The sequence below is a fragment of the Borostomias antarcticus genome (genome assembly GCF_949987555.1).
Source record: "Borostomias antarcticus genome assembly, chromosome: 10".
NCBI classification, from domain to species: Eukaryota; Metazoa; Chordata; class Actinopteri; order Stomiiformes; family Stomiidae; genus Borostomias; species Borostomias antarcticus.
The window spans coordinates 8,044,658-8,070,181 of NC_140243.1; the positions used below are offsets into that span (position 1 = coordinate 8,044,658).

The 25,524-nt window shown below is 47.3% G+C and overlaps 1 protein-coding gene across 2 annotated transcripts in view; it reads left to right on the top strand.

The window, feature by feature from the left end:
* Positions 1-1,838: 1,838 nt before the first annotated feature.
* The window catches only part of LOC311314017 (myosin IXB), a 67,711-nt gene continuing 44,025 nt past the window's right edge, over positions 1,839-25,524 (top strand). For both annotated transcript variants that reach the window (XM_084444293.1, XM_084444294.1), the window contains exons 1-2: positions 1,839-2,208; positions 22,755-23,666. In XM_084444293.1, coding sequence (XP_084300419.1) covers positions 22,821-23,666 — 846 coding nt within the window. In that variant the 5' untranslated portion in view covers positions 1,839-2,208; positions 22,755-22,820. The remainder of the gene's footprint in view (positions 2,209-22,754; positions 23,667-25,524) is intronic.

A 25,524-nucleotide genomic window follows, 5' to 3' on the forward strand; every position in this document is an offset into this window, starting at 1 on the left:
GAACCTGTGGTTAGTTTATATTCTGGTTATATTCTGTGAAATATATCGTTTCGAAAAATTATTTCTTTATCCAGGCATCTTAGTTTTAACAGTTTCATTATAGCGGAGCAGGTCATATTTGCTCGTATGTGGTATTTATTTTGTTCACAAGTTCGCGATCGTACAGCCAGGCTACAGAGCTCCAGAAACCGTAAAACCACAAATTATCAGGTTATACCGGCACGCGGCGCGCTTGGCACACGCTTGGGGCTGCCTAGGCTACAAAATGATGAGTTGGGAATCCTCCGTAGGCTAGACCGTCCCATTTCACAAAACGTTTACATCCGGCCTACCTGGCCTGAAGGACACGACCTACGTAGACCGTGTAGGCTGCGACCTACAGCCGTAGGTAGGATGCAACCCTTGAATTGGGACAGACCCTGTGTTCCTTGTTCAGCAGCAATAGGCTTAGATAGACTGTTCCTTGTTCAGTTTCAGCAATCCAATGAGTATTTGAGTTAGGCTATTTAGTTTATTTTTGTTAGTTATACATTATATTTATTATTTATACATTTGTTAGTTATACATTATATTTATTAACTAACAGTATTTCTGTTAGTTATACATTATATTTCTTTATTATTTCAGAGACCACACACTCACTGTCTGTTTATGTAAGTGAAGAGAATTGAAAGGTCAAATAATGTGTATAAAGGGTTTATAGAGGGGTCCACAGCCCTCGTCTTCACCGGTGGGGGCAGGTGGGTAGCCCAGAGAGGGGTCTGCAGCCCCCGACCCAATATGATGCGAGGTGGTGGAGTCTTGCCACCACGCCACTGTCCACGCCACGGATCCCACAACTCAGCCCCTGAGTGGGCTATAGAAACACTTGTCTTCACCGGTGGGGGCAGGTGGGTAGCCCAGAGAGGAGTCCACAGCCCCCGACCCAATAGCCTATTACGCGAGGGGGCGGAGTCTTGCCACCACGCCACTGTCCACGCCACGGACCCCACAAATCAGCCCCTGAGAGGGCTAGAGAAACACGGTCTTCACCAGTGGGGGCAGGTGGGTAGCCCAGAGAGGGCTCCACTGCCCCCGACCCAATATCACGCGAGGGGGCTGAGTCTCGCCACCACGCCACGGACCCCACAACTCAGCCCTCGAGTGGGCTAGAGACACAGGGTCTTCACTGGTGGGGGCAGGTGGGTGGCCTGGAGAGAGGTACACTGTCCATGACCAGCTCTGACCCAAGGGGGCCTTGTGTTATCTGTGTTACCCTTACCTTTGTCCAGAAACAGAAGTTGAACCAATTACAGCAAAATAGCTAACGTTACAGGAATCATCAGTGTAACTGCTTTAGCCACTGACCGCTACCATTAATGTTATGGAAGCTGCTGCTAGTTGTTGTGAGCTCATGAGCTAAACTGGCTATCTCGCTCTTATTGTGCAGGATTAACATTGGAAGCATTGTGTCCAGGCGACAAGACCTATCTTAATTTATCAGACATTATTTCTTGTCATTTCAATCACAGCTATTTCAGTGGCATGACTAGCTTCAGTCCTACCAGTCCTGAACAGAAACAAGCCAGCTACGCACATAAGCCAGGCTGGACCTGGCCTGGTCGTCGTCTGTGGGAAAGTAATGAACATATCGTGTCACCAGTATGCCACCAGTATGTACCGCTAGAGGGCGCTATGGATCTGTGTGAATGGGACAGTGGATGGAATATCGCTTGCGGGCTTCTCTCAACTTTTTTCACCGCGCACAGGCTAGAGAGAAAGGAAGTAGCTAGCCAGCCCAGTATGCTAGTATCTAGCTAGTTAGCTAGTCTCAAGCTGTGTATGCGGCTTGGCAAGGATGTATAGCTAATTTAAGCTCGTTCACTCTTGTAAAAAAGTGTTATTCAGCTATTCAAGTTAGTGGCTTTTGCGATAGCAAGCAGGCACTCCTGTAACGAAAGGTCGCTGCTGTTTTACTGGACGTTGCGGAGGGTTTTAGGATAAAGCGTAACGTGACTGTATAGTGTAGTGGGCTCAATGAGCTTCAAACCCGATAGGCTAACACCAGTCAGCTAGCTAGGTTGGGTAGTCAGTCTTGATTTCAACAAAAAGGAACTATCTGGCTTTAAAAAAAAAAGAAAGAAAAACGCTACCTGAAATTTCTGTTTATTGCGGGGAATGCAATCACGGAATATTAAACAAAGATGAGACAAAAAACAACCGGACAAGGTGAGTCTGAGATATTTTTTGCTTTGTGTGCTTGTGGCTCCGAACAACTAAAGTTAGCTAACGCTAGCTAACCACAGCAATCAACCTGATGAGCAAGTCGGACATGGATAGCTAGCTGGCTATTGTTGTCAATTGTTGTGCCAACAATCGTCTATGCCAGACCAGACCAGAGCAGTGACTGCTTTATAGTTGGAATAAGACAACATGCACAATCAATTTGCCCAGCAGTCTCATCTCCTTAAAAAAGATATGCCTACAAGTGGCTGAATAATTAATTAAAAAAAAAAAAGTGAATCTGCTGTGATTGTGTTCTTGCCTTGGACTGGAAGTCCTATATGTGATAAATGTAATTCATCCCACAAGTTAGCATGCTCTCTGACCTGGCCTGTGACTTAATGTAACATGTTGCAATTAATGCCGTTATTAAATTGATATCTGTCAATGACTTCATTAATACCGAGGTGAGAGATGGTAGTTTCAAAGTAGGAATAGACTTGGAATTCAGAGCAGTTCTAGAATGTTGTGGTTTGAAGCTTATTCTATTGAACTAAAGCAGTCAGACAAGTTGGATTTGAACTAGAGCTACTACTACACACTACATGCCCTTACACGCTGTGTTTTTCAGTGCTCATGCACTGTTAAAGAACATACTGTTGCTAATCTCCCTAGAAAAAGAATGGAGGAGGGGGGGGATGCAGATCTTATACAGGCTTGCCTCTATAACTCATTCCCCACCTCCTCTCAGCACCCACCAAAATCCTCCACATAGCTGCAGCTCACTACATGACTAATGTCTTCACTGTGGAAAAAGCTCATCACTATGTAAGTAAAAGGGACCGAATTTAGAGCTGCAGAGCCATGGGTGGATACCCCAGCAAGCAGGGTCGTTGGTTGGTCTGTCTGTGTGTGTGTTGGTGTGCATCCAGAGGCAGCACCTAATGTGGCAAGTCATTTCCTCCCGATGGAATAGTGTAAGGTACAGTGTATTTACACGCCCATCTGCCAGGCCGCTCTGTCAGCCACACGTATTCTCTGAACACACCCGTGGACTGCTTCAGTGATGCTCGGCCCTGCGCTTAAAAAGATGCTCTCTTCTCTGGTTCCTTTGTCACTGATGGTAAACACAACTGTACCACAGGAAGCACATCTAATAAATAGAGACTTTGTTTCAGAAGCTTACCCCAATGCCTTTGGAATGTTAATTACGGGCATGGAATATGAAGGATATGGGGTCATGGTAGAATCTGCTGCCCGATTCAAAGTGGAGAGAGGGGGCTCTGAATTCCAAATAGAGACTTTTTGTAGTTTTTAGAGAAAAGAGCCATATGGCCTATGGATCCTGTCCTCCTGCTTGCAGATCGGTAGATGGGGTTGGGGGCGGAGCTGTGGTGGGGGAGGGATCAGGGTTGTTCCATTTTTAGGAGTCTGGTCTGCGTGTTTGTAATAATTGGTTACACACCCCAGCGGGGTCCGTGGGTTAAAAGATGCACTTATCAAACGTCTGGAAATTCCATATTCGACTGATGACACCTTTGATCATAGACTTCCTCAATGCATCTTTATTCTTTTAGTGCCATTTGTTTTATTTCAGGCAGCCATTAAACTTTTAGACAGTCAGTAGTGTAGCCTATGTGCCAACATTAGCTAGAAAGCTCCACAGTTTGATGAAGTCATTAGTTGAGGAACTCTTTTTGTTCCCTGTTCTTACTCTTATCAAGCAGAAACATGCTGTTGAATGTTTTATCTTGTAATTTAACTTCAGCCTAGATTGTGGGTTAGTGTCTTATCTGAGAAGGTGTCTGAGTCAGAGTTTTTAGAATGGAAGCAGCATACTTGCACATAGCCTAATGTTAAATGACTCACACCGCTGGAGTAAATGTCCGTACTGCTATCCTGTGAAACTGGGTCAAAGCAGAATATTCAAAGTACAATTCCCTGGCCCTATTTTCTTCATTTGCCTTTTTACTTCACAATTTAAGCATGGATGAAGACGCAACGTTTCACGTCTGTAGGCTAGAGACTAACAAGCGGCTTTGCTTGGAGCCTAAAAAGTTTTATGACATGACTAAAGGGTTTATGACATGGACTCAAAATTCACTTGTAAACTCAGTCTGGCTTCATCAACCAAACCCGTTGCTTGGCGCCTCCCTGCTTCCATGGTCCTCCCAAGTTGTGAAGAGGAGCAGGCTTGCAGGTAGGCTACTCTGTGCAGTGCAGGGCTGGCAGTTCGCTGTGCTCCTGCTGCAGGAGATCCTAATGAGTCCCTCAGCTCCCCTGACCGGTTTCTGTGCCGCTGCTCTACCTGTGGAAATGGAGACACAGCTCCCCCCTGCTAACCCTAACCCACACCTGCTGTCCCCTGGCGCTGGAACAGACGGTCTTAGCTACTATCTGGAGCCCAATCTATCATGGAAAATAGGCCACGTACAAAGAAGGATGAGGATGGCTGCGTTTGTACTTGGGGGAGGGCAGAAGAAGTAGACTATTAGGCCTGCTGCTTTGAATCGAGAGTCGGGTAGGAATGAGACAGTTAACTTAGGCTACAGCCTGTTGCAGTTGGCTGGGCTGTAACGTGGGCTGTGTGGTGTCATGTCAGACTCTTAAGTGAAAGTGAATTGATGCTCTTGTCTGAAGTTCTGCACATGTGCAGACCTGTCCTCCTCTGTCTTTCTGGAGGCGATCTCTGCGTACATTCTGTGTAAGAAGAGTAGGATAGGCTAGGACAGGTGGAACAAGCTATTGTCAATGCGTGCTGTGTTCATGCTACCTTTTGTATCTTTTCTCTTAACAAGTTCATGTAGCATTGGGACTAAGGTCTCGTAGAAACAACTTGATTTACCGTGGGTGCTGTACTTTTTATCAACATGACTGAGCCCAATAGTCACTTCATCTGTGATCTTGATGGAAATGAGACAGGGTGACCAGACAGACAGGCAGGGTGACAGACAGACACAGGCAGACAGACAGGAAGGGTGACAGATAGGGAGACAGACCAATAGGGTGACAGACAGACAGGCAGGCAGGCAGACAGACAGGCAGGCAGGGTGACAGACAGACAGGCAGGCAGGGTGACAGACAGACAGGCAGGCAGGGTGACAGACAGACAGGCAGGCAGGGTGACAGACAGACAGACAGGCAGGGTGACAGACAGAGTGGTAGGAATGCTCCCCCCTCTGGGGTGTGTCCTCTTGTGGGGAGAGGGAAGAAAAAGAGCTTTGAATCCTGCAATGAGCTGCTAACCAAGCTATGCAGTTGGGATTTGCTATGACGTGCGGCCTTGATACAACTGCATGGAAAATACAGGAGAAAAAGAGAGTTTGGAAGTCAAGGAGTCCACAATCCCCCCGGCTTCTTGGCACTCTCAGTGTGGTCAATTTGGAATTTAAATAGCTTTTATAAATAGAGTAATTATAGAGTGAGAGTGAGAGGGCCAGACTGTCAATTTGAGGAGATGGCCTACATTTAGCTTGTTGAAGTTGTTGTGTTCATCCCTCACTCAAACGTTACAGAAACAAACACAAAGAAGGCTGCATCGCAATCAAGTCGAGATGAGGCCGGTGATCACAGACTAGGCCTTTTAAGTTAAAGGCCAGGCTGAGCGAGTGGCTCAATGCACCAGTCCTATCCCTGGAGGAGGCGGGACATGTCTGCTGCCCTCACTGTCCTTGACTGATGGTAATAGTGATGTCAGACGGCATTTAAACCGCTGGTCGCATTCACACACACACGCCTAATGACCTATGACATTAGAGCTTACTCATCGTGCATCATCAGTTGTCCTGATGTGCACTGCATGGTTGGTTTGAGGGTTTTGTTTTCACAGCCTGGTTCAAGCTGGCGGTCCGTTAGCTAGCTTACTCCTTTCCTCCCTGGCCGTCTAACTGGGTATGTTGGGTTCACTGGTCCAGTCACTACCGACCCGGTCCCTGAGTGAAGCCCTCTCAGGCGGAGGTGTGTGTGCGCGTGTGCGTGCGTGTGTGCGTTGTGTTGTGTCTGACATGACAGGGTGACTGGTTGTTTGCTGTGGTTAGTGTTATAATAAACTCCCCCTCCATCCTCTGTGGTCAGTGAGCCAGGCACAGAGACATGACGGCACAGCCTGGGCCGAGCCTGGCTACTGCTCCATGCACGCCTCGCTTCCTGCTCAGCTAAACCCCAACCTGGCTACTGCTCCATGCACGCCTCTCTTCCTGCTCAGCCAAACCCCAACCTGGCTACTGCTGAAGACTGAAGACTTTTCTTTTTGCCGCTGCTTTTTATTTAAAAAAAAATTATTCCTGTATTTTATTTTTCCTGCATTTTGTTTTAAATGTCCATTTTTTCATTTAGTTTTATATGACCTTTTTATGTGTTTCTTGCACGTTGTGTTGCTTTTAATGTCTCGTGCAAAGCACTTTGAATTGCCTTGTTGCTGAAATGTGCTATACAAATAAACTTGCCTCGCTGCTCCATGCTCTCCCCTGGGCTGGCCAGACTAGCCTGAACCTGGCTACTGCCCCACGGTCAAAACCACCACTATCTCTCCCGGTCCTTCCTCTCCCCAGAATCATGTAGAGAGACCAGAAAGAGCAACCACAGAGAGAGAGAGAGAGCCAGAGAGGGTGGGCCGGAGAGAGAGGGAGAGACAAAAACATTGTATAGAGGACATGATCGAGACCAGTGCATCGAGAGGCCATCCATCACTACCCATGGGTTGCGTAGTTTACTGGCTCTGGGGAAAGACTGAGAGGAGGGAGAGAGACGAACGGATGAGAGGAGGAAGAGCTGGAGGGACAAGGGTCGAGAGAAAGGAGAGAGGGAGAAGGGTTGAGAGGAGGGAGAGAGGGGGATACGGGTTGAGAGGAGGGAAAGCTGGAGGGAGGAGGGTTGAGAGGAAGGAGAGAGTGAGAAGAGGGGGATGAGGATTGAGAGGAAGAAGAGAGGGCTAAGGGTTGAGAGGAGGGAGAGGGATGAGGGTTGAGAGGAGGGAGAGAGGGATGAGGGTTGAGAGGAGGGAGAGAGGGATGAGGGTTGAGAGGAGGGAGAGAGGGATGAGGGTTGAGAGGAGAGGGATGAGGGTTGAGAGGAGGGATGAGGGTTGCGAGGAGGGAGAGAGGGATGAGGGTTGAGAGGAGAGGGATGAGGGTTGCGAGGAGGGAGAGAAGGATGAGGGTTGAGAGGAGAGGGATGAGGGTTGCGAGGAGGGAGAGAAGGATGAGGGTTGAGAGGAGAGGGATGAGGGTTGCGAGGAGGGAGAGAGGGTTGAGGAGAGGGATGAGGGTTGAGAGGATGAAGAGAGGGATGAGGGTTGTGAGGATGAAGAGAGGGATGAGGGTTGAGAGGAGGGAGAGAGGGAGGGTAAGCCAGACAGAGGAAGTGGCAGGAATGATGACCAACCGTTCCCATAAACTGTGCCAGCAGGTCAACCAGCCCAGCCCAGCAGCAGTCTGTGTGAGAAGCAAGTGAACTATTCACATGCTTTATCCACTACTGCACACACACACACACACACACACACACACACACACATGGGTCTGTGACCAACATTTCCAGGTGCAGGGCACTAAAAATAAAATAAATACTATAGTTTTCGCTGACATCAATGATTGCAACGTTTCAGTGAGATGGTTTTCATCACTTTCGACGACCGGTTGCAATGATTCATTCGTAATGTTGCAATAGACAAGATGACGAGTGTGCTGCAGTAGTGAGTGTAGCCTATCTTCGCTTGTGTGTGTGTGCGAGCGCGCATGTGTGAGTGAGAGCTGAACTTATTGAAAGCTCATTGTGTGTCCCAGTGTACAGTCTGACTGCTGAGGGGATGCCTGAGAGGCTATGGTGAGTGACGAGAGGGGGGGGGGGGGGGGGGGGGGGGGAGGAGAGGAGTCTGGTCTCTGCTATGTCTGCTGGCCGGTCTCTGCTCTGGTCGCTGGTGGCCAAGCAAGTGCTCCTGTCCGTCTTCGCCAGGGACGGACAACGTTAGCGATCCGTTCTCCATATTGGGCTCTTTATGGTGCGAAAACGGGGAGAACATGCAAACTCTGCTCAGAAAGGCCCGGAGGCTTTCTTGCTGTGAGGCGACAGTACTAGGTGCTGGTTTTGGGGTTCAGTGTCTTGCTCAAGGACACTTCGGCACACTGCGGAAGCTGGGATCGAACCGAGGGCCTTGCTATCCCCAGCCGGCCGCTCTACCTCCTGAGCTACATGCCGATCTCTGCTCTGCTGGCTGCTCTCTCCTCTAGTCTGTTTGTTTTGGATCTATTTATACTCCAGTCTGACAAAGTCTTGGGCTGAATGTCTCCCATATGTAAGTCAGTTACATCTGAGGGAAATCATTAAAATAAGCCAACTGCGTGTTGAGTTGGATGGATGGATGTAGGCCTTTACAATATGGGTTGGTTTTCGATGGTCCTGGTGTGATGGAGAAGGACACTTTTTGGATCTGGGTTTCTTTTCTGGTGGATGGGAAAGTTCTTATCTTGTTCTTATCTAATCTTCTACACAGTCTGATGCATTCTCCCCTCCTGTGACAGTCTCACCAGAACCAACGCAGCCAGAGCCATTAGTTCACAATTTGCCCCCACAGGGATTATTAAAGTATCTTATCTTAGTGATCTTTGGTTGTAGACTTTAGAAAGAACCCAGCTCTCCCATCACTGAATGACCCCCCTCACCAAAATGCTGAAGAAATTCAACACGCCAAAGGCAGTGATGGTACTCTTCCCTACACCTCCTCCGTCATCGAGTCCATCCTCACCTCCTCCGTCATCGAGTCCATCCTCACCTCCTCCGTCACCATCTGGGTTCTCTGCCGCCAGAGAGAAGGACAAGGCCAGACAGCAGCGCATGATCCACATCCATCTCTTTGACTCACTCCCCTCCAGCAAGAGATGGTCTATCAGGACCAAGACCTCGCGCCCCATAAACATCATCTTCCCCATGGCCATCAGCCTCATAAAGAAGGCTTGTGTCCCCCCCCCCCCCCCCCCCCCCCCCCCCCCCCCTCCTCCCACTGACTCTATACCCTTGCACACAACCGCAACATTGTACCACATATCGCAATGCCACACACATTATTTAAAACATTGCATACACATCACACTACACTCTGCACACACACTGTATGCTCATCTCACTCCATTCTCTATATTGCACACTTTGCATTTCGGCTTTTCTTTCTATTTGGCTATACTGTATTTTGCATTTGCACTGTCATGTCTTTGCACTGCCCTGTCCTGCACCCTGTCTAACGTCGTCCCCATCAGTGTACATTATGCACCATTACCCTAGACTCATTCCTAGTATGTGTAAACTATATAGATGGCTAATGAGCAGATCTTGAATCTGTGGGGATTTCGGCGGCTGCAAAGGGCTCTCCTCCTCTGAAGGCCAAATCCCACTAACGCTAACAAACCCAAACAGCCAACAGTTGTTGGGTTCTGTTGGGCTGGTGTTTGTCGGATCCGTTTTTTCCAACTTGCTCAATCATTGTTTGTTGGGGTCTGTTCGCTGATGACAGATTAACTATAAGCAACGTTGACAGTGGGTGCTGGGTTGAGTGCAGTTTAACGTGAATTTTAAGATGGAACCGGTTCTTGATTGTCCTGTTTGCCAGTCCTAGCTGAACACAGTCTTATACAATAGGGCGTGGTCGGTCGGGGCCCGGGAGACCACCTGGCTTAGTGTGATGGGGTGTGGTCAGTCAGGGACAAGGAGGGTTTAATACCTAGCCTTAAGCTCCTGCCTCTAGAGCATTGTCTGGTATGTTGAACGGCAGAAGGCAGGATCTAAAACGGAGGAGGAAGGGATGGAGGGAGAGGGGGGAAGGATGGAGTGGAGGAAGAGGAGTGGGGGGGGGGGGGGGGGGGCGTCAGACGCGGCGCGATGCAGCGGGGCGGCTATTCTGGTGCCACAATGGACCTGTGTGTTTGGGAAGTGTCGCTGGAGCAGCGGCCCACATGAGCGACCCGGTACAATATCCACTCTGTCTGACTGCTCCTACCCTCCACCTCCCCTCAGCTCTCCCTACGGCCGTCTGCGCCTGCCCACAGCTGCTTCCTCACTATAGCCTCCTCCTCCTCCTCCCACGGCGAGAGATGTGTTTCGTGCGCGCGCGCGTGTCTGTGTTTGCGTTTGCTCAGAGGGAGGAAGTGCTTCTTGCGTAGCCTTTGCTTACGGAGGGACAATGCTATATCAGTACTCTGTACTCCACCGGCCTTGTACTAACATGCAGATTGATTTACATATTTTTGCTGTTACGCCACACCGAATGCCCCCCACCCCCACCACCACCACCACCACCACCGAGCAGAAAGCTGTGTCCAAGCTGACCTGGAGCCGCTTCAACAGTCTGTCACCACCGCTGCTCACCATGACCGGAGTCAGTTTCAACACTCTGGGTCTCATTAGAGATAACATGCCACGCAGTCCTCCACAGGCACTTCCATATGGAGGATGTAGCGCTTCAGAGTTTCGGGTTGTCAGTCTGATTGAAGACACATTTTCCAGCAGGGTCTGGTCTGGCCATCCCCGTCATCATCATCATCCTCCTCCTCCTCCTCCTCCTCCTCCTTCAGACAAGCCTCGGGATCAAAGCATTCTGGAAAATGGAGCCCCCCGCAGTTTGTAGTCATGCGCTGTGCCCTGTAGATGTGAGAGTTTGCATGTGACTTTGCATAGAAAGAAACCTCACGTCGATCTGGTCAGGCCCTGTAGCCATTTAGGAGTGGTTTTATCAGATCCAGAACAGCCATGAGACTGGAGGTCTTTCAGACCAGGGGGGTTGAACCCTCTCCAATCCACGTGGGGTCTGCTGCCGTCCTGCCCACCACTTAGGAAAACAACAGGTTTTAGTTGGGTTAGAAAAAAACAAAAGGATATCTGTCCCTTTCTCTTTTCTATCCTCCACTTTTCTCTGCTCTCCTCTACTCTCCTCTTCACTCCTCTCCTCCTCTCTCCTCTCCTCTCCTCTTCACTCCCCTCCTCCTCTCTCCTCTCCTCTTCACTCCTCTTCGCTCCCCTCCTCTCTCCTCTCCTCTTCACTCCCCTCTTCCTCTCTCCTCTCCTCTTCACTCCCCTCCTCCTCTCCTCTTCACTCCCCTCCTTCTCTCTCCTCTCCTCTTCACTCCCCTCCTCCTCTCTCCTCTCCTCTTCACTCCCCTCCTTCTCTCTCCTCTCCTCTTCACTCCCCTCCTTCTCTCTCCTCTCCTCTTCACTCCCCTCCTTCTCTCTCCTCTCCTCTTCACTCCCCTCCTTCTCTCTCCTCTACTCTTCACTCCTCTCTCCTCCGCTCTACTCTCCTCTCCTCTCTCCCCAATCTCCCCTTCGCTCCTCCCCTCCTCTCTCCCCCTCTTAATCTCCTTTCCTTCTCTCTCTCTCTCTCTCCCCCTCTCTCCTCTCCTCCCCCCTTTCCATTTCACTCTCCTCCTCTCTCCTCTACTCTCCTCTTAACTCCTCTCTTCTCCTCTCCCTGTCTTTCTCTCCCTCTCCTCTCCTGTCCCTCAGCCTGGCATCTGGACTGAGTTACTGGTCCGGTGCCACATGTGAAGCTGTGAGGGGGTTTGTGGGAGGGGCACAGAGTTGGTGGGGGCAGTTGGATTACCGACCCGCTGTGTAAATTACACAAAGAGAGGTTTTATTGAGCTCCAGCTCAAAATTGGTGTTGTATTTCTCCGGCAGGGGTGGAGGAGAGGGTCGACGCGCGGCCCCGCGTGTCGTCATCTCGGGGTCACACAGCTGTGCGGCCGCCAAACGGCCTCCGCTCCGTGCTGTTGACCTCGAGGGACCTTGTGTAAACATAGGGTCATTCATTCCTAGCTGGCTAGTAGGCCGCCGGCCCCCCAGGATGCAGAAGTTTTTTATTACGAGGTTACTTTTAGCGTGTCAATACATTTCCTCAGGCATTATTTTGGTGGGTCAAATCAATAGGGTTCAGTGCATTTCCGTCAGATGGACATATGGCTACACAAGCCCTTTCAGCCATTTGATATAGGCTACATTTCTCACCTGTGTGTCCACCTATTTTTTTTTGCCTTGTAGCCTATAGGCCCCAGATCATGAATATGGAAATGTCCACAAATCAGATTCAGTCAGGGGGACTCCTGTGGCTAGCGACACTCTTTTCTTCAGCATCCTCTTTAGAGAGAGAGACAGATGCTCTTGAGCTCGTGTTTTATTGTTCATGGCTGGCCAGGCAGGGCTGGAGCTGGGGCTAAACGCTGGTGGAGGGGGACTGAAGTGCATTTTCTCTCTCTCTCTATCTCTCTCTCTCTTTCTCTCTCTCTCTCTTTCTCTCTCTCTGTCTGTCTCTCTCTCTCTTTCTCGCTCTCTCTCTCTTTTTCTCTCTCTGTCTCTCTTTTTCTCTCTCTCTCTCTCTCTTTTTCTCTCTCTCTCTCTTTCTTTCTCTCTTTCTCTCTGTCCCAGTTCCTCTCCCTCCTTATGGCCCGGCATCTGTTCAAAGAGTTAGCCTGAATCTTCAATTGAGGTGTGCCTTTTAAACAAAGAAAGTGTTTCTGTTTCAGCCACATGCTCCCTTGGGAGGGCTCAGCTCTCTCTCTCTCTCTCTCTCTCTCTCTCTCTCTCTCTCCCCCTCTCCACCCCCCCCCCCTCCTCTCTATCCCCCCTTTCTCTCTCTCCCTCCCTCTCTCTCTTTCATTCACTCAGTCAGACCAGAGACAGGAGGGTGATTCTGATAGCAGAGTACTCTATAAAGGGCCCGGGGCAGATTTACCACCCAGCCGGCTGGGCCCTCCTCTCCTCTCGTTGGGCCTCTGAACATTTCAGCTGTACGTTTCGCATCGTGTCTCATGGATACATTGCATTTGGAAGAATTCGATTTCCTTTATGTCCGACTAAACAGACATGTACTACTTTGTTGAGACAATTGCTTTTACAGTCAGAGAAAAGTTGGGGGGGGCGGTTCACTTTTATTGATACATCACATGCCTCCCCCAAACGTAGCACTGAAATACAGTTTCCTGAGAGATTTCCTGTTACCTACGTGCAGGCTCCACGATTTTCTTCCCCAAATCGGTTGTCCACACAGTGTAGCGAAAAGCAGCCCTTTGTGCCTGGAGGACAGTACTGCCTGGCCGGGGGCCAGCCCCACTTCCCCCCCGAGGACACGGAGATGGACCGGAGGAGGATATCACCCCGAGAGACAGGGATCGGGTGGCCTCTCAGCTAATCGTCACATCAGTGTAATGGGCTGTGCAGCCCAGACTTTCACACGAGGGAGTAAAAGGCAATGCTGTCTGAGTGAGAGGAGTTTCTCTGATCCCCTCCCCCTCTCCCCCATAATCGCAAATCAACCCGGGGTCCTACTCCCACGCGTGTAGACGTGAGAGGCTTTGATGCGCCAGAGCCAAAAACTGCAATTAGGCCTCACTAGTAGCAATCGGAATTGGCCGATATTCTGTATAATTATGAGATTGGGGAATTCCGATAATGCTTTCTAATCGCTGATTGTGAAGACTGAACGATGACGCAAAATAAGCGTGGAGTAGCCTACAGAATGATCGGGTAAATATTGAGGTGGAAATAGTCTCTTACATCCATTTCATCCATTTGATGGACTCTTACATACATTTCATACATTTGATGGATGAAATGAATGAAAACTGTTAGACATGTAGTACTGCTACACCAGCTGCTATAACAAAGATTGGCATCGGCAGTGTATCGCCCTAGACGATTGGCGATCGGTGTTGGCGGCAAATTGTTTTTATCGGAGCATCCCTAGCAATTAGCCTATCAGACAATACAGCTAGGCCTTACTGATACTGTTGACTGGCAGGCTCTCTGATCTAGACAGCATCAATAGCTAAATGTTTAGGGGTTTACTGCAGAGGGCTGTTGAATGTCCAGAGACACTTACATCACACTCCACTTCCTGTGGCTTGACCCCTGTGGAGCTTGTGCGTGTGGGGGTTCTGTTCTTAACTTGCTTTCATTGGTCTGTTTGCGCGTCGCAGAAATGTCTCATTGGCTCATTCATTTCCTGCTAGTCACCCAGCGGCGTCTGCCCTGAATGGTCACCCTGAGTGTGAGAGCCCTGATGACAGTCCTACTGACTAATGCAGCGGAACACTCCGGAAACTCACAGGCCTCTCAGACTGGAGTGAGGTCATAAACCTTTAGAACAACTGCTCATATGTAGTGGTCCCATACAAGGTCAGTCTATGTGAGAGAAGGCCATCTCATCTGTCTCAGCAGTCTAGACCTCCGGTCTGTGCCACTCCTCCGTCTCTCCTGGCGTGGTTTATAGCTCCTCACTTGAAGTGGAGGAGTGAGTAAGACTGCGTTGGAGTGAATGAGTGAGAAAGATGGTGTTTACAGTATTGCAGGCCAAGGCTGTGTTTCTCTCTGTCGGGCAAACTGTACAAGTCTCTCCCCCTTCTCCCCTGCCAACCGGTATCAGTCATGATAGTGTGTGTTAGGTAAGGTGTTTGTTTAAATGCCTGTCCCATATTAAAAGTCTTTTTTTAAGGCAAGGCTACTCCATTACTCATGTTTGGCAGTGGAACATGCAGTTTTATGTGGTTTCAGAAAAGCAACTCAGACACTTTTGTGTGAGTGTTAAAGTCTACTTTCATGAGTATGTCATTCGCTTAGATGTGAATCACCGCGAGCTGGAGGGCATTTTTTGAGTTTTGAGTGTGGAGCTCATTGAAACGTTGGTCGCAGTTTAGCTGCTGCATTTGGATGAGTCCCGTGGGGCATAAAACTGGAAAACCAGAGCACATTAGGCTACCCAGAGATGGAAATGTGTGGTCCTTCACAAATGGGTTTAGTTTACAGAAAATGAGTAAGATAACTCTGCCTAATAAGGCATAAACACAGAGATCATGAGACGATGCCTCATTTGGTTGGGGTTTTGGCCTAGCTGATTCCTCCAATATAAGCACTAAATAAATAGACTACACTCAAAGTTGTTGGAATAGTTCTATTCAGGTTGGTTCTGATTGAGTGGTAAATGACTTCTTTAAGGAGATTGTTAGTAGGGTTGCAAAATTCCCGGAATATTCAAAGCTGGAAACTTTCCATGGGAATTTATGTGAATTAAATTTTGAGGTTATACATACCAATGTTATTTCCTTGTCATAAATAGACATAAATATAAACATTTTGTTTTGTCATAAGTAGACATGGAGGCAAACATTTCTAATACAAATTTATTGTAATTAAAAATACTTTTTTTGACTTAATCTATTTGTGAGTAGAACTCAAATGGATTCTACAACCCTCTTAGTGTGCAAGATGCTAGTGCATGTGATGAAAGAATAGTCTGCATATGTGATGGATGAATGCACAGTACAGGGTTGAAATTCAACAGAATTTGCATTAAATTGGGTTGTTTTAACCAAGATCGTGCTGCAAGATCTAGAATTGGATTTTATGTTTTTTCTCCTAACTAGGCTACATTTAAGTTCCCAGTTATAGGGGTCCGCGGCGGTGTAGCGGTCTAATGCATCGCGTTCTGGCGCAGGTGAAGATTTTCCAGAAACGTGCACATGCCGGAAATTTTGCGCCCCTTTGCAACCCTAGTCTTAATACCTCATCTACCTATTGTAACCAGATAAAGACCCCCAGCTTAGCCCTCCGCCATCCACAACATGCACAGTCATCTATCCCCTTTATCTCTGAAATTCTGGGCATCCTCAAAGCTTCCAGGAGGATCTGGGAGGAGCTGAAGTGTTCCATGGTGTCTCTAGTGTCTGATTGCCCCCCACTCCCTGAGACCTCTGTCTTACGTAGCTCCGCCCCTGTGCTTTGAAGCTGGTGAGGGAGAGTACCACTGGGAACGGGTTCAACCGACAGATCTAAACCAGGCTGGCTCATAATGGAGGATAATGATAATGCTGTTTTTTGTGGTCTCAGTAGTTTTGCATGCCTTGGCAGTTCATAGGGCTGGATTTTCTAGGGCTGTGGTCAACGAGGGAGGGAGAGAGAGAGCCAGAGAGAGAGAGAACTTCAATGGTGAATGCTATGGAGCTCTATTAACCCCCACTGAAATGTGACCTAAATGATTCCAGAGGTTGGCTCACTCAGACTCAGTTCTCTGACTGGGCTTGCCTTTACCTCCTTTAAACCTCCAACTGATTCTTTATCTGTTCAGCCTGCCTACTCCGTGATCAACGCATTTCACGTTACAGAATAACGGCTAGCCTACGTGACGTCTATGCAGGGTTTTTCCTGCATTCAGGATTACCCCCCCCCTCCCAAAGAGATTTTAGCCAGAGCCAAAGGAAAATCATCAGTGATAAAATGCTAAAAATCTTTCTTGCATTGTCCATAGTTTGAACCACTAATAATCTAGATAATTAATAGACAGGTTATCAGTATCTTAAACATTTTGTCTTCATATCCATTTTGTGTCATGCCAGGAGATTTCTGCGATTGTGAAAAGTGAGCTCAGTCAGAACGACAGCAAAGAATACAGGCCTATACATACTGGTAGGTTACTCGGCATAAAACAGAGGTCTCCCCCCCAAATTGTGTGCACATCACCCCCCAAAGACCTATTCTGAGCCAGGAAAAACCCTGCTATGGGAGCCTAACCTTTTACCTTGGCTTGCTTATTGTTGGTGCCATTACAGTAAATCGCAACTCCCCATTGAGAAACAAACCAGCTCTGGTTGAATGACACCAGGGATAAACTAGGCCCGTGTGCCTACAGCCATATTGCCATCGATGTGGATCCTGTTACTGAAGCACTGCAGTCTGCCATACAGTGATTTAGGTCATTCCCCTGTTTCTGTCCCTCTCCAGGGAGCTTACATAGCTTGAGATACTGATGCCAAAGTCGGGTTACTTGATACATGAGGCCGAAATATCTGCTCAGCTGCTGTCATGCAGTGCGCTTTAGGTTCAGCCTGGCTAATTGTCTTACATCAATATTACTTACAGACAGCTATACTGGTCCCTGTACACACTACGCCTGCTTGGCCTCATTCTGGCTGGATGTTCTGGTCAGCATGCCTCAGCCCCCTCCCCCCCCCCCCCCCCTCCGTCAGAGTTTAGGGTGCTGTTTGGGTTGACTGTTAGCCAAACGCCATGGCGACAGCTTGATAAATCTGAATGTGTCTCATCCCATATCAAAGAGGAACTGTGACATAGTAGGCGGCCAGCCTGAACGCTTGAACCAGTTTGCCATGTCAGCATGTCTACTATAGACCCGTGGGGGATAGAAAACCAAATGTTTGTCTGTGATGATATAAGCCACTAGCTTGTTTGCTAGCCTGCTAAAGCAATTGAAAACCCAACATGAAACATCTCCCCTCCAGCACTCCCTGTTCAATTGCCGTCAAATAAATTGTTGCTCTCAAAAGTGTCCTACGGAGGCTCCTATCAGGGTGTTAGGATAGTGTGGACAAAAGTGAACAAAATGTTTGCTCATTGTAGGCTCAGCACGTTCTTCCCCTCCCATCTTCAGCGGGTCTATCGGGGGGAAACCTCTTTCTGTTGGAAGAAAACACTATATCATCCGATAGCTCGAGGGAAATACACTGGAGGGTAGACACATCTTATCGGGAGTACATTGGCTCGACACCAGCTAGCCTAACTAGCTAACTTACCTGGCTGGCTTGCTATCAAGTGTTAGCTAGCTAGCTAACGAAAGCTAACCCCCTACATTTAGCTAGTAAGAGTGGAGTCATATGGACATGTTTGCTTAAACATCAAATAAATAAAGTTGATATATATCTATCTAAAGCTAATTTGACTTATTGTAATGAAGAGAAAAAATCAATACACTACAGATGGCATACTGTATACTTTGAGCTGTCTTTACAATAAGTGATGGCTGAAGTGTAGTGGCCACTGCTGATTGCTCATGAGAAGATAAGAAAGGCTCTGAGAATACATAGGATTGTTTTTTGAATCCAAATCCGTATTAATACATAAAATAAGAGAACATGCTTCTTTGTGAGATTTTCCACTTGACTTCCACCAGGCACCATCAGACTCATACAGAAACTACCTGCAACAGACACTGGTGTGTGCGTCTGCATTTGTGTTGCCTCCTCAATTTTTTGGGCCATCTCAGACATTAGTTGTAAGCTCTTCAGGTGGAAATGCTTCTCTTCTGTGTACACAAAAACACTCCATTGGGGTTGGCAGGTAACATTCAAGTGGTAAAGGTGAGTAAGGTGGTGCATCATGGTGGACTTGAATGTGCCATGTTGTCATCTTCGGGTATTGTTATGACAGGAGACTTCCCTTTTGCACCATCCCAAAAACGGTATCTCATATGTGATGCCCATGGTGCTTACCAATAATTTAGCCAGTGGGTCGAAGTGACTTGTTTTTTGTGTGTTGTGGATAAGTGTCTAAATGTATATATTCACTGTAGGATTATGAATACATCACTAATATAATGTTCAATAATCAGTAATGTGTAAACAAAATCTCTGGCAACGATGGGACTCGAACCGGGAACCTTGGATTCAACGTCACTCTCATATAATTGTGACGGGTAGGGCAGTAGCCTCTCCTAACCAGTGCTCACTACTGGGTCCTAGCGCCCTACCTGTCACATACATTTATATGGAAATAGAAGTATAAGATTTTTTTTTCTTCTCTTTTTAGCTGTGTTTTAAGCTGTTGCAGTAGTAATCTGTAGACCTGGGTTTGAATCCAGACCAATATTTTTTTTCTCTCTTACAATGAGGAGTCAAATAAGCTTTAGGTGGATAAATAACAACTTTCATTTGCCGTTTAAGCAAACATCTTTCTATTTTCTATTAATATCTGATTCTCATTCACTATTAGGAAAAATTCCTTTTTCCTAGCCTGGATCCTGTGGTAAGCTATTACAACTGAGATGTGATTTTAACCATTTTCAACTGAGTTACACCAACAAAATGCATTAATGCACGGAGGCCTGTGCTCTCTGAGCACCCTTTCTAGTTTATTAAATGTGAGCCGACCCAACCGTTATCACATACCTTATAAATTATCTTATACCATTAGAAAATAATTTGTTTATAAATACATTACTTCAGTGTATACATTTATAAATAGCTTACTAATGCATATACATATTGTAATAATAATTTGTAAATGTCGAACAGACTATGAACAGATGCTTTATAAATGGTTTATTAACAAGAGTTATTCTAAAGTGTTCCCCAGGTTCCTGTCTTGCATGTAAAAGGCAACATTAGGCTACATTGGGTGATAAAGAGCGGTCAGGCGTTTGAGTGGGTTTGTTTCACTTCTCTCTGGAAATCCGTGATATGCTTGAATTTCCAGCCAGAATGGCAGTGTTTATGCCAATTGGATGTTTCAGGCTTTGTAATGTCATGTTGCATTTCCTTATGGAGATCTGCCAGGGTGGAAATTGAGTTATCATGAATGGAGAGATGACAAGTGGAGTGTTGTTGGTTGTTGTGGCATGTCCTCTTGGCATGGTCTGACATATCAGTGTTGTGGTGTTTTGAATTTTAAACACTGTGTCTCTGTTAGTCTGTAGGCCTAGTATGTAGCATGTTAAAGTATGTTTGTGTTAGGCTGCTTGTGTGGGTGCGTGTCAGTGTACTAGGTGGAGCTCAGGTGCTGTCCCCTCGCTGAAGGGAGGAGACCTTCTCTCCATGACTGCCTCTGTTGCAGTTTTAGTGGCTCGGCTGTGTTAATGAAATTTCAGTCTCACCAATGTCACCTACATCATTTTGTTTTCTGTTTTCCTACCTGACTGTTCTTCTAACTTTGTAGTTTGTTCGCCTAGAATCAGTCTGTTAAAACTACAATTTGTTTCTGTGTGACATCACTTCCCTGTCCTCTTCATCCTGAAACTGCATGTCACTTCCTTTCTCACGTTATAAGATATCACTCCCGAGTCCCATTCACCACTCTGTTCGCAGGAACCACATCTCTGTTCAGAGTCCGCTTTGCAAAACGTAACATCAGAATAAACCTATTGTCTCTATTTGAACCCAGCTTGACCGACCACTCAGCGTGTTCTTGAAATCTAAACTAAACCAAGTAAGATTTTCATTCATAGCTGTTCTTCGTCCTGGATTACACTGTGTTTACGCCCAAAAAAACCTGTTTGCGCCTCACAATTACAATCCCCCAGCGAAAACGTCCCTCAAACCCGGAGGCCTTGTAACACGGCCCAAGCTACATCTGAAGCTGCGTTCTAGTGGCAGATCCGGGGGCACCTTCATCACACCTGTCTGAACTTCTGAGCACTCCTCTGCCCTTTTCTTTTTGAATAATATTCTCTATTTAATAATCGAATTCAGTCCGAATGTTCCAATACACAGTATAGTCCTTATTATCAGTTCAGTTTTAAGTCCTTCCCATGCATCCACGAGACATAAGAATGGGATTATATTGTCAGCAATCCTGACGCAGAAATTTCTGCTTGTGAATAAATCTAAGGTTGTGTGAATCGTATGTCCCGCATGATGTCAATCTGTTGCTAACATCACCATGAAGAGATTAATCTAGGCCTACTATTTTAAACCATTTCCGCTCTCCTCACTGCAGATATGGGCAAACATGATTTAGGATAGCTACAGTAATAGGCCTACAAACAGATGTCTGTTTTTGCAAAAGAATCCCTCAAATATATTGTACAGTTTAATCCGGAATAATATTCTGAAATCAAATCTGTAATCAATGAACAACAGCCTATGAATTAGTTTGTTTGTGTGAGTCAATGATCAAAAGTCAAAATAGGAGTTTTGGAGGATTACTGGAAAAAATGAAAAGAGGAACTCTACATTTGGAAGATCCGTGGTGAATGTGAGTAATGCGGCTATATATAGCCCTATGGACCACTGAGCGCACACGTTGTGCTCAGGAGAAAGTTGGACAAATGGATGGACTAATTTTGTTCTCTTGGTAAAACTTTAAAAACATTAAAGAATAGATTGTTTTCCCGTTAGGGCTGGGTTAAAAAAAAAATATATTAATCGATTCTGAATCAAATGATTCAGAATCGATTCATGAATCCCAAAATTTATCTTTTATTTAATGAATGAATTAATAAATGAAGGAATGAATAGTTCATTAATTCATTCAATAATTCATTCATTCATTCATTTTTGGAAATCAGTATCGATACCCAGCCCTAGTATTGATGTGTTGCATAACTTGGAAGTCATGTAATTAAGGTTACAGCTAAAAAAAAAAGGTTTTAGTAACACTAACCGAATCGATACTGAATCGAATCGAATTGAATCATGATAATCGATTCTGAACCTTGTGAATCGGAATCGAATCGATTCTTGAAATTCAAATCGATACCCAGCCCTATTTCCCGTAGTCCTGAAAAAACGCAATAGTGTAATCCAGGCCTTAGACTGTCATGCCACTAGTGTGTGTCATTGAACATGAGTCATCGTCATCATCAGCTCATTATCTTTCTACATTAGTGGCATGCCGACATAGGCAACCTCAATGTATTTTTCCTTTATTTAAACAGGATGATCTTGTGAAACCTTTGGCTCCTTCACAAAAGAGCCTTGTCATGAAATGTGTTTAAAGACAGGAAGGAAAAAACAAAGCAGTCAGTGCACAAAGGACCTGGCCAAGATGACATCATTAAAAAAACAGTATTATCGTTACTATCTAGACAGCTCACATGGAGCGTGATGAGTAGCTTGAGGTTCTGCATTTTTTTTTTTTTAATTTGCATGTCAACCTGAGGAACTGGGAATACCGGTACATACAGTATATCGCCATAGCAACACAAGTAATGCATTCCTCCCGTCAAAAACACCTCCCCAAAATAGGCTAGTGCAAAAAGTCAAAAATAGGAACGCTGATATTTGGCTTGTTAAAACCCATTCTGTATGCTCTGTGGTTGGAGCCTGTAAGCCTAAACATGGGGGAGTAATTATTTATCCTCCTCATTTGATACTAACATGGCGTCACCGCATGTCAACATGGGGATGTCATCCCCATGGCGATGATGTTTACACCACCATGTCTGCAGCTTTGTCTTGCTTAATCACAGAGCAGTCAGGCCTGTGACGTACAGAGACGAGCTTTGCTCTGCGCCGTAACCACAGCCCCGTGTCTGGCTTCCTACAAATGATGCAGACACACTTTGAGTAAATCACACTGAAACCGTATAGCTGGCTTTTTAATATCATACTTGGGTTTTGATATCATACTTGGGTTGGCAGACTTCACACCTACTGTAGCATGTTTTTACTGCAAACCTACTCATGATGACTTCGTGGAAGGAATAGGGCGGCTGTAGCTCAGTTTGTAGAGTGGGTCGTTCAGTGATCGAAGGGTCAGTGGTTCGAATCCCAGCTCCGACTGTCCACATGTCGAAGTGTCCTTGAGCAAGACACCTAAACCCAAATTTCTCCCAATGAGCAGGTTAGCACCTTGCATGTCAGCTTCTGCCATTGGTATGTGTGTGTGAATGGGTGAATGAGAGGCCATTGTAAAGCGCTTTGAGTGCCGCTAAGGTGGAAAAGCGCTATATAAGTGCAGTCCATTTACCATTTACTTATTGGTTTCCATCTCATTTGCACGTTATCAAGAGTCTGTGTTGGCAGGACTGTAAACGTCAGCTGAACTTACGGTCCCCGTGTCGTCCTCAGGTGCTGCGTGGTGAGAGAGCAGAGCGCGGCAGAGCGGCATGCTGAGGCCACTCCCCCTGGCTCAGAATGAGTGTCAGAGATGGCGCGGCAGCCAGCGGGGCAGCTAGCCAGGACGGACGCTCCTACCTTCTCCAGGTCTACCCGCGGCTCTCCGCCCAGGCGGCGGCCTGCTGCAGCCTCCAGGTGCCCAAGGATGCCACCTCCGCCTCGGTCATCCGGGAGGCGGCGGCGGCCCTGGGCCTGGACCCCCAGCGGCTCTACGTGCTGGCCGAGGTGAAGGAGTGCGGCGGGGAGGAGTGGGTGCTGGAGGCCGGGGACCTGCCCGTTCAGAGGATCCTGCTGTGGCCCCGCAAGGCCCAGGAGCAGCACCCCCAGAGCGAGGGCTTCTACTTCCTGCTCCAGGAGAGGAACCACGACGGCTCCATCCGCTACGTCCACCTGCCGGCGCTCTGCAGCGAGCGCCAGACGCGGAGGCTGGCGGCGCGCGGCTTCCTGCCCCCCCGCCAGGAGGACTTCGACGACCTGTGCAACCTCCCCGTCCTCGACGAGGACAGCATCCTGGACAACCTGCGCGACCGCTTCCACAAGAAGAAGATCTACACCTATGCCGGCAGCATCCTCATCGCCATCAACCCGTTCACGTTCCTCCCCATCTACAACCCCAAGTATGTCAAGATGTACGAGAACCACCAGCTGGGGAAGCTGGCGCCGCACATCTTCGCCATCGCCGACGTGGCGTACTACGCCATGCTGCGGAAAAGGGTGAACCAGTGCATCGTGATCTCGGGGGAGAGCGGCTCGGGGAAGACCCAGAGCACCAACTTCCTGATCCACTGCCTGACCGCCCTCAGTCAGAAGGGCTACGCCAGCGGGGTGGAGAGGACCATCCTGGGGGCGGGGCCTGTGCTGGAGGTGAGTGTGTGTGTGTGCGTGCGTGTGCTTGCGTGGTTGCCATGAAGGAAGGCCTGGGAGGGAATTTTTTTGAGCAAGGGGTTTTTTGAATTGTGTGAGAGAGAGTGAGGGTTTTTTTTAGAGTGAGTGAGAGATAGGAGAGTGATAAGAGAGGGAGAGTTGTGTGTAGGAGAGAGAGAGGGGGAGAAAGAAGGGTGTCGTATGCTAAAAGGACACAGTATCACATTGGACTAGGTTCCTTTTTTTGTGAGTTGAGTAATGTTTTCATGACCCCACCGCTGCATATTAGATATAGTGTGTCTGTCTGACTGCATTACACCAGCGCATGGGGTCTCGGTAAGCTCATCTCTGCCCACTGAGGGTCTCTGAGGCTGGGGGTTGATTAGCTCATTCTTGGCTGTTTCTTGGCTGTCTTTCATGGGACCGGGAGGGTGTTTCTATGTTTTACCCAGAAAGAAGAAATGAAAGAGAGGGTGGGAAGTTGGAAAATGCAGGCTTTAGGTTACAAAGCTCTTGTGGTGCAGGTCACAGCTCACGCTCTCCAATCAATTGAGACTATAGCAAAGATAAGTTGTTTGCTTTCCACGTTTGAGGGGGAAATGAGGCTAGAGGCTACAGAGATGTAGTAACACCTTTTCTATTTCTAGAACTCTTAAGTTGCAAACTCCACCCACCCATGCTTCTGGATGAGCCAAATTAAGTGCACCACAAACTACTTCTCAGTCTCTCAGCAGAACAATGTGAGGTTCTGGTGTCGAGTCGGGTCTGGTGGACTCCCAGTCCTCAGCCACAGACCTCTCTGGACAAAGAGACAAGAACAAACATTGGCTATGAACACACACACACAAATACACACATCTGTGGTCTTTCTCATAGTCAGACACCTCAAGGTTGTGCCTCTCATGATTTTAGATGTTAGTTGTTTTCAGTAGATGTACGCTGGATGTTTTCAGGGGCTTGTGTTTGTTTGTTCATTTGTTTGTATGTTTGTGAGCAGAATTACGCAATAACTACCAGACCGATTTTCACGAAAGGGTGGAAGGGTATAGTAAGGTCCAACTTAGAATCTATTCAATTTTGGAGCGGATCCAAAGCACGGGGAGGGTCCACGGGCCGTCCAAACACAGCCGACCATTCACCTTCATTCATATTTTGGATTAGGATTATGCCAAAAAAAAAATCTGACCGCTTTGTGGAGGGGTGTAGCATGGGCCAATTTAGAACCCATTCCATTTTGGGATGCACAGAGCCACGAAATGCATTCAGGGGCGGAGGTCTGTGCTCTCAAACCATTTCTAGTTTGTTCTTCATTTTGTTGTTGAGACGTATTTGTGTCCGCTGCTCCATGACACACACACGCATACACTCAACTCACACATACACTCTGTCTTCACACACACACACACACACACACACACACACACACACGCACACTCACACACACACACATCTCTCTCTTTCTCTTTCTCTCTATCATACACACACAAACTCACTCACTCACACACACTCTCAGGCACACACACACACACAGAATCTCACTCACATGCATGAACAGTTCAACAAACGTTAATACATGTATGAGCAGCAGAAATCCTAGGACGTCGATGCTAGGCTTTGGTGTTGGGAACTAATGAGCCCCAACTGTAATCTGGCAGCAAAGCCCTCTTGCAAACTTCTGTTCTATTCCTCTGTAATGTGGCTAAAAATAGGTAATCAGCCAGGAAAGCCACGAGGAATGTCATTTATTGGAAGTAAAATGTAGCACTGAAACATACTTGTCTGTATTAGTTTCTGGGACCAGTTGGATTCTTAAAGGGATAGTTCACTCAAAGTAGGACTACAGACCTTTTTTTTTCTT